Source organism: Charadrius vociferus, unplaced genomic scaffold, assembly GCF_000708025.1.
Source record: "Charadrius vociferus isolate BGI_N301 unplaced genomic scaffold, ASM70802v2 scaffold704, whole genome shotgun sequence".
NCBI lineage: Eukaryota > Metazoa > Chordata > Aves > Charadriiformes > Charadriidae > Charadrius > Charadrius vociferus.
Window position 1 is genome coordinate 651,929 of NW_009648036.1, and position 9,698 is coordinate 661,626.

The 9,698-nt window shown below is 43.2% G+C and overlaps 1 protein-coding gene across 1 annotated transcript in view; it reads right to left on the reverse strand.

Annotated features, from left to right (window-relative positions):
• SRPK2 (SRSF protein kinase 2) overlaps window positions 1-9,698 on the reverse strand; it is a 99,605-nt gene that overhangs the window by 3,919 nt on the left and 85,988 nt on the right. Inside the window, exons 13-14 of the mRNA XM_009883540.1 lie at window positions 5,269-5,338; window positions 4,464-4,556 (exon numbers count right to left, since the gene is read on the reverse strand). Of these exons, the coding sequence (XP_009881842.1) occupies window positions 4,464-4,556; window positions 5,269-5,338 (163 nt within the window). The remainder of the gene's footprint in view (window positions 1-4,463; window positions 4,557-5,268; window positions 5,339-9,698) is intronic.

Here is a 9,698-nt window from a genome sequence, read left to right on the forward strand (position 1 = left end):
TTCCATGAAGATAGTAATAAGCCTTTAAGAATACAGGATACACTAAAAATTACCTGTGTGGGGGCCAAGAATTAAACCCGTGCTTCAGTTTTCAGTAAAGAGCACAATGCTGACCATGGAATCAAAATAGAGTAAGTAAAAGGCACTTAAGACAACTGAGGTGGACAAAAAACTCCCAAGAATTAATTCCAATGTGGTGGGTCCATCTCATTTCCATCCTAAAGCACTGGACAGCAGCACAGGAAATGGAGGTGTCTGGCAACATGTATTTTCATCTGGTTTGTGAAGTTTGTACTGTGTAGTTGGAGGACGGCAAGACAGTACCTGTATTTCAGGGAGAAATGACAAGCACATGCCCGGTCTGACACTGTCAGTATTCAGGGCATTAACACGAATTTTCAAACAAATGCTAAAAATGTAACAGTAAGTGTAAGTAGAAGAAGCTCTTTATTTAGATTTTTGATAGTGAAGCACACAGGAAATAAGGGGAGAGGACAACAGAGTTGTCAGAACTGTAAAACCCCCGTGGCCAAAGCGGAGGCAGCAGCAGAGCTTCTGAAAAATGGAATGTAACGTCAGAAGGAAATTATTAAAGAAATTTCTGAAGGACCTTTGTGGGGGCGGGAAGATGCTATTTAAAACTTTCTCTGCTGGTCATAATACAAAAAAACCCGGTGCTATTCTATGAAATTTGTCCAAGATGAATTTAAGATGTGTCACCAGGCAAGAAGAGGATGGATTACTGAACAGGAAGAAACTAATGATGCAAACAACTGGGGAAGTGGCAGAGGGATATAATCTGCTACCACATATTTTGAGGACAAGCTCCCGAGAACTAATGCAAGAACTGCTGGAGAGGGCCCATGGTACAGTAGATAGAAGCAAGGGAGGTGGAGGAGAGCCCTCCCCTTCCAGGCTGTTAAATAAGCAGCAGTGCTTTTCCTTGTTACAACTTCCAGCAGGCAAAGCCAGGAGGAAACAGGGCTAGCAAATACCAGCAGAAAAATAAAACGGACCACGGTCTAGAAAAAAAAACAAAAAGGTTTTTAGTGCCAAAATGAATCATTTTTGCAGATAAAAATGGCTTTCATGGAGGTGCTGGAGAAAAGGAGTTGTCAGAGTTATTACTGGGCTCAATCAAGATGAGATCCTATAAAATGCATGTGTGCATTTGAGTTCTGGTGACTAAGAAGTAACTTAGAAATGCTTTTCCTTTTTTGCACCGTTCTATTTGAATGTCACAAACTGCTTCAGGCAGTTACTGAGAAGGGACTCGATCCTGTAAAATCCTTAGTTGGCAACACCTTTCCTTTTGTGCCTCTATGGGGGAACAGTTCAGATGTTTAAAGCTTCTCTCTGAGGTAGAACTTGCTTCTGGACAGGAGCAACACCCAAATCGTGATTTCTTGATTTTCACCCAAGGCTGACATTTTCAAAATAGAAGCCTACAGTCAGATTTCAACCCCATCCTTACACCACAGCAGGAAATTTTCAGAAGAGCCTCAGGCCTGTACTACATGGCCTCTGATCTCAAGTGCTCAGGCCACAAGCAGATGAGTACAAAATGCAGCAGCTTGCTGGCCAACTATGAAGCCTATCCTTCCCTGGCAGCCCATCAAACGCAAATCCCTCCTGGGGGCACCAGAGAGGCTGACAGTACTGGGGTCCCCAGGAAACAGGAGAAGGATATCTGGTGCCCAATTCAATGAAAAAAATCTCATGGAAGTGAGCAGGAAACTCACCACCTCCGTTTTTCCATCACAAATAATTTCCATTTTCCTGAGTTGCAACAGTAGAATAACTGGTATGATCTGAAAACTATTACTCCTTCATCTTGCATTTGAGATTTTCTATTTTGAGTAGAACAGGTAGGACCCAGTCTACTTAAGCTTCCACAGCAAACTTCCACTTACATTTTGTGTGGTGGGTGAACCAAGTCTTTTAAAGTGCTTAAATCCTACCCAGAGCCAGGGCAGGTGGTACCTCTGAGGAATGCCACTGAAGTTCAGGCCCTAGGGGACAACAGTGACATTTTGCAGTGGAAGATGCTCACGGAAGCACATGAAACTCTCCACCTCATGGGAATTTTACAAACTGCCGCTTTCTGTGTGCCATAAACACTGTGGTTATTGTGTAACTGCTAGGTCCTTTTAAGGTTCCATGATGTCATTAGAAAATGCCAACCCATCTGGGATAAAGTCAAAATTAGGAACATGAGATATGCTTTAAGGGGGGTCAGGCTGGGGGGGCTGTTTTTAATTCGGTGCCTGCCTCTGGCAGTGGTGGCAGGAAGGGGTGGGGAGGGCGGGCAACGGCTGCAGTCCCTGTCGGAGGGTGCCGGAGGGTACCTCCTGCTCAGTCCTTCTACTGCTTTATACATTTACAGACCCGTCGTCCCTGAGTTCGTTCATCTCAGTTAACATGAGATTGGTTTTGAGTCTGCTGATACGGCCTCTCTCTACAAGCTCCAGGGCAGCAGGCTCCCGAAGCTCACTGCCTGCTGCGCAGGGAAGCGCTCGTTTTAAAGCCACCCTCTGCAAGTTTCACTGGGTGTCCCCCAGCTCTCAGATAGTGGGTGCTGGCAAACAACAGTTCTGTCTTCAGTTTGTCCACTGACTTACCGATTTTGCAAACCTTTATTATTCTTCCAGCAACCTTCTCCCCTCCACACTAAAAAGCCCCGGGCATTTTCGACTCCCCCATATGGCAGTTGCTCTATCTCGTTGATCATCGGTGTTGCCCTTCTTTGCACTGTGTTTAACACCGTTACATCCTCCCTGAAGCAGCACAGGCATGCAGGGGTCCCTGCCCTACCAGAAATAACCACGCAGAGAACAGGCGGCTCTCATGCAAGGGAGGGGGGTGTGAATCACTGGATTGTGTCCCACCTCTTAGAGCACAGCAGCATCACCTCGGCCCCCCCGGCCCCCCACATGCCCGATGCAGCTGGTGGGTGGCCGGCACTGGCCCTGCTGAAGAGCTGTGCACTCAGGCGTGTGGAGTCACGGGCCAGAGGGAAGCCGCAGCACTGTTGGGCAGGAAGGCGTGCTCGCCAGCTGCAGTCGACGGCCCAGATGTTCCCCCACCACGTAACGGGATGCTCCTGATACACCCTGTCCCCCAATACAACACAGTGCTGTCTCATACACGGCGGGAACAAAAGACACTTGAAGCATCACCACATTCCCTCATGTGTCAAAAACCTGTCTTAAAAAGCAGCCTGAGCACAGAGAAACTGCAAAAAGATAAAAGAACCATAAGGCCCAGCGCGTTTGCTCAGATTAATTACTTTTTTGTAGCAATTGACAAGGGTTTTAATTTTAGAGGGGTTGCACTGTTGTACAACACCAAACACAGCTTAGTCATTGCCTATGGCTGTGGCACTCAGACATTACAGTAATTCGGAGCATCTGAAGTGAGACAGCGCAGTGCACAGCAGAGCAGCTTTCTCCATCGCTCTGTCTCAGAGCAATCTTTTCTGCGCGCCTTCTCTTCAGAGGGGTTACAAGAGTGTGAGGATTAACTGCACGCAGCTGTGTGGCTATTGCCCAGGTACTCCCTTCCCACCTCGGTTACTCCTGATCAGTAGCATCCACTGGACCACTGTGTATGATCAGAAGTAGCTGACAGGTGATTTTCCACATCACAAGCTATGCATCACTTGATTCCTTACATTTACATAAACACTGAACAACAGACTCACACAGACATTTGTTAACATCCACACTTTGTTGAGTACATCCCAAAATGAATTTTAAATGAAATACTGAAATGAATACTGTAAACTGTGGCTATTCTCAGAAAGCCAAGTTTACACCAAAATTCTTCTTTAGTAAGAGCTCTCCATTTAAACTGATATATTTCTTCAGTACCCATAAATGAACATATTCTCCTTTTGGATAGTATTATGCTTTTAAATTAGTGTTGCATAAATACCGTTACCTTTTTTGGTGAAAAACTCCTTGGAATATTTCCCCAACATAGCGTATTTTCGAGGGATTTTTCCCAGCAGTTCAATGATCAATGCTATGTGGTCTGCATTGGAGGACATTGCCAGCAAAACAGAAACATACAACAGTTTAATCAGTACATTGCATGCACACACTAACACTGGCCCGGTACAGACAGAAATAGATTGATCCTGGTAAAAAAAGACACGTGCACACTGCTCAGTGGCTAATTTGGAAAGATGCTTTCAGCAAAACTTCCTTCTCAAAACAACATTTGAGTATCAACAGCTAAAACCAAGTTTTGCTATGTAATTTAAAACGTACCAATAGTTATTTTTCAGAAAGTTTAGCTAAAAAAAAAAAAGTCACAGATTCCTGTGTATTTTGATTTTCAAAAAGAAATTTTTGTCGTGTGATTTCAGGAAATGCTCCTCAGTGGGACATGCTACAACCAGCAACAGCAATTCCACTTCTGTCTGCATCACGGCACCTTTCAAAAAGAAGAGGTACTACCTCTGCGATTGAAGAATTCCCGAGAATATTTTCCAGATAGAGCAAAGTGCCTTGGGATATTGCCTAGCAGCTCTATGATGTGTGCTATGTGGTCTATGAGGGAGAGAAAAAAAGGATACGGGAGTGGAAGGGGCAGGGAAAGGATGGGATAAAAAAGAAGAGGAAAGAAACTGGAATTAGTAAAAAATCAGAAATAGTTTCAAATCAACAATGTTTGCAGCAAATCCATGCAGAGGTTTCCAGGATCAGCATAGCTCTGGCATCATTAGTAGCATTTAGAAACAATGAATGATGCCCACATTACCACTGCAAAGAGCATTTCCAAGCAAACAAGCATGAAAATGGACAGGTATACAGATGGAAGCAGGAGTTAATTCTGATTTTAAAAAAAAAATTAGTAATTACCTAATTCAAATAAGAATACACAATGTAAACATTATTCCAGTGTCATTCTTATAAAAAGAAAGTACTATAAAGTTCAAATTTGTCATTTCTTTTCTAAACTAAAATGTTGTTACTCTCAATCAGGTTTCCACACATATGCAGTCTTACAAGAAGGGCAGTTTAATTCCTTCAGGCAGTTGTTAAGTAGATGAATATCTGCAGAAAGGAGTTTTTGCCCACCCATTGCTAGTGATGGAACTTAAAACTAAAAAGAAAAAAATCGTATTTATATTCTGAAAACAATGTGTATGAACAGTTCACTCAAATACAAAATTTAACCCCGCTGTAAGCTCACTAGAAATTTAAGAAGAGGAGTGTGAAAATATATAGAAACTCATAAAATATCTCAGAAGATTCATACCTTCATCCCTGGAATAGTCTTCACCAGAGTGTGGTTCAAACAAATAATCTCCAGTCGCTAGCTCAAAAGCCTATAACATAACAGACATATTTATGGGTATTTCAGAAATACTGTTTTTAATCTTAAGATGTCAGCATAACATCACAACTATCTCAGAACCAAGAGGGAATTAACATTCAAAGCTAAAGGCCTACAACTGGATCTGAGACTGAGGAGAAGCCACTTACCTGGGGACCATCATTCCTGCAGTGCACCGACAGCATGAACCCAGGGCGCTGGAGAGTCCCCCACGTTTAGCCCCGAGCACACCCCATCAGTACGGGAGGCCGAAGGTCTGGCAACAGGCAGCACACCCAAACCCTGTCTACTCAACCAGGATGAATGAAGAAGACGGACAAGGAGTGTGGAACTGTGGTCCCTCCCCAACCACCAACCCCTGGGATTCCACCGGCCGAGAGGGAGTATTTTGGTCGTGTTGCGAAGTTCAGCACTGGTCCCCGGTGGCAGGAGGCAGCGAACAGCATCCGGCTGCGGAGGAAGCAACTCTGAACAGATCGGCTGCACGGGGGCGTGAAGGGGCATCAGTATAAGCTGACGTTAAACGTGTTTTAACATACTAACGTGTCATCTGTTGGTCATGTTAAATATGTCGAAGTTAATGAAGCTGAGAGAGAGGTATTTTTAAATATGTAAAAAAGTGCTACACTGTATCTGAAGGCTAATTATGTGCCAGAGATTGCATGTTGAGGACTGAAATAATAAAGCCTGAATCAGAAAGAAAATCCATTTATAACTACAATTAATCACTTGAAATTAGCAAACAAGGTAAGCTTCCTTAATGACTCTAAACCTAGGACAGTTTTAAAAAAGGTATTTTTGTTGAATCAGAAGTCATCAAAGTAAATACTGCAATCATGAGGTAACTGAGACTGACATTGACGAAGGAATCCAGAGCAGACACCCTGATGAGTGATGCCTTCAGGCCACCGCAATGCTTCAGTGGGATGCTAACCTTACATTAGGTCAGGACAAAACTGAGTTTCTCTTTATGGGCGTAATGCATAACAAAAGCACAAAGCGCTGAAATAACTGTGAGAGCCCACACTCGTGTACAAACATGGATTCACCTAGCCTAATTTGTTAAACTATTCGCTTTCTGCTCTGATCACCGATTACCCAAGCAGCCACAGGAATCTAATTCTTTCCAGGTGGTTTACACATCAAACTATTTTCCATCTCCAAGATGGAGAGTATCAGGGAAAGCATCTGATGCAGAAAATTGTTCCAAAAATCAGGCAGAACTCCCTGGCAGAGCTCTAGGAGGGGATTTCATTCCGTCAGAACATTTACTACAAAATATTTGTCTCCTGAAAATACACACTTTTCTGTTCCAGTTACTAACCTGGAGTTGTTAAAACACCTATAAATTTAGCCTATTTACGGGCACTTGGCTTTTTCAAGCTGTGAACTGCAGTGTCATCCAAGTGGGCTATAGCCAAACAATTCATTGCAATCACACACAGCAGCCAAGAAAGAAAGAAAGAATGCCCCTTGTTGACATTTCTGTTGATCCTACGACTCAGCCTTTAATTTCTAAAGTCACTACCACTAATAAACAGTCATTCACTTTTTTTCTTATTCTACTCTCAGCTCAAGACTGAAAGTATTCATTTTACAGCTTAAAAAATCTGAAGGACCTAATAAATTACCAGGTATTTGAATTGAAGAAATGTTTAGACTAGCCAGAAGAGATCACTGGTAGGGATCTCTAAACGCAACATGGAGAACAGTTCCTCTCTTGAGATAAGATGGAGAGGCCCACGTGTCCCCTCAGTATCTAATGGGATACAGTCACCGGAAGAGCCGGTCCAGCTTTCCTAGGAGAACACACGCTGATGGGACTGATTTCTGAGGACATGAAGAAACTCGTTGCTATTTAACACAGATTCCTGGAGAACAATGGAAATGTAGTTGAATGTAGCCACAAAGGTAGACTCCAAAAGAATACAGCTTCTGTCCCAAAAAATGAAGCATTAATAGCTTGATATGCCTGTGCGGGGCTAAAAGATTAAATTGGAAAAACTGTAAAAACTGTTCATAGAGAAGCACAAGAAGCACACCACTGTGATACACTGAATTTTCAATCTGTTTGTATATAATAAGAGCTGCAAGCTCTCATAGATTTGGGATATTTATACCACCCTCTCGCTGAAGAGAAACTAAAGCTTTTCAAAATGATGCTGCTGCTTCTTTTTTCCTTCTTGTATAGCTTTGACTCCATGCCCAGCAGGGGCTGGAGCCACAGCATCTCAGACATTTGATTTCCTGACTCTCCTTAAAGGACTCTGCACTGAGAACGAAAAAACTTCTGACTCAGATGCAGGCAGGGACAGCCCAGAGACAGCCTTGCCTTTTGGGTGCTGTGATAAACACTTGTAATAATACTTCTTAGCATTCACGCAGGAACAACGTCTCACAGGTTCATCTGTAGCAACCTGGTGATAGGTTCCTAGGTATCTGTAGGATGGACTGGCTACATATCACAAGATAAATGAAATTAATTTGGCCCCATTTAAAAAAGAATAAATCCTTGACCTAGGTTTTTACCGTAAAGTGCAAAAATCAGTGTTAAAAATGTTTTAATAAGCAGTTAAATAGCCATAAGGAGGACAATGACACCTCCGGATTATATCAGTCAGATTTCTTCTGCTCTTTGAGCTCATGTCCAAAGGTGTTGTGCACCAGAAAGCACATGCAGTCCCATTACTCAATCAGTGCCACCAAAAGAAGAGCTCTCTGCTGCTGGTACTCAGCAGGTTTTGTCAACTCAGTGCTGCTTTGGACTTCTGAGCACTTTTCAGTACTTATCAACACCCTGCACCCAACTGTAGGTACATAAAACCACCCAGTCTCCAACACGTAAACCACTGACACTCTGCGATAAAATTGGAAGGTGGAAACCCTGACGGACAGCAAGTTGAACACAGGTCAGCAGAGCACTCTCGTGGTAAAGCAGGATAACCACATACTGGGCTGGATGTAACAAGCATGTTACCATCCCCTCTCCTCAGCACTCTACATCTGGAGACCTGTGACCACTTTGGGGCCACCAGTATGACAGAGACCCTGCCAAACTGGAGAGAGATCAGGGAGGACCTCTAAGATGTCAGGGGGCTGAGCAGAGGATGCAGGAGTAGAACAGCTGGTGGGGCTGTGTTTGTTCAGGTTAGAGAAGGAAAGAAGGGGTGATTTAATTTCTGCACTCCACTGCCTGAAAGGCAGTAACAGAGAAGACCAAGATACACCCTTCTCAATGAAAGGACAGCAGAGAACAGACATGAGTAGCAAGATGGGAAATTCCAACCGGATACAAATTAAAAAATGGCTGAGCACTGGGACAGGCTGCTCAGAAAGGCTGTGGAAATGTCATCCTGACAGATATGAACACCTCAACTGGATGAGGTTCTGAGTAACCTCATCTAACCTTCACATTAACCCTGGTTCAACCAGGAGGTAGACTACTAGAGATGCCTTTCAACCTAAATTTGGCTATTATTTCTATGATGCTAGAAATAAAATTAACCATATTTACTTACTTTCCCTTTGAAAATGTTCATTTATAAAAAACAGTTTCTTGACAGAAACTCCGACTTTGAATTACCATGATCTTTTTTACTTAATGTTGACATTTACCTCAACAGAAATCAACATTTCAATTATTAAATGGAGATAACAAATGAGATACAGCACACTCAACATATGGCACAAAAGCCCAAGGCAATCATCCGTCCTTACTGACTGTAACTGGCAACCGCTACTTGTCACGTTCCTAAGGTTATTGCAGAAAAACAGTCTAGACTGCTTTTCTCCATCTGCAGATGGAGAACCTTTCATATGAACGGTCACACTGCCGCTTTTGTAGGCTCTGGAGAGGCTGTGATTGCTTTCCTGCCATGCGATTGTATATGAACCTACCACAATACTACACTGTTGGCATCACTATCATATATTATGGATCTGTGTCTAATCACACAATTGGAAATAGCTACATTTTCACTGCGTTGACAGCTGTGTACTCAATCTGGTGATTGAAAATGGATGCATGCATGCCTAGGGAAAGCTGTCTGGGAGAGGACTGGAAGAACAATTCACTTGGACCGCATCAGCCTTCCTGAATGCCTCTTACGAAGCCCCAGCTGAAAAAGAACAACAAGCTATAGGCCAAAATTATTATTTTGACATACAAGATCCGGCTCTTGGCCAGAGTTTCTCTGCCCCAGCTGAAATGAAGAGCCCCAAATGAGAAGATTGTAACTGCTTTAAAAATAGGCTTAGTTTTAAGCAGGCTGTTCCACAGGTAAGCGGGAGCATGGAAGGAAGAGCGAAAAGTCTTTTGAAACACACGCAGCAGCTGACAGTTTGTTCGCCCA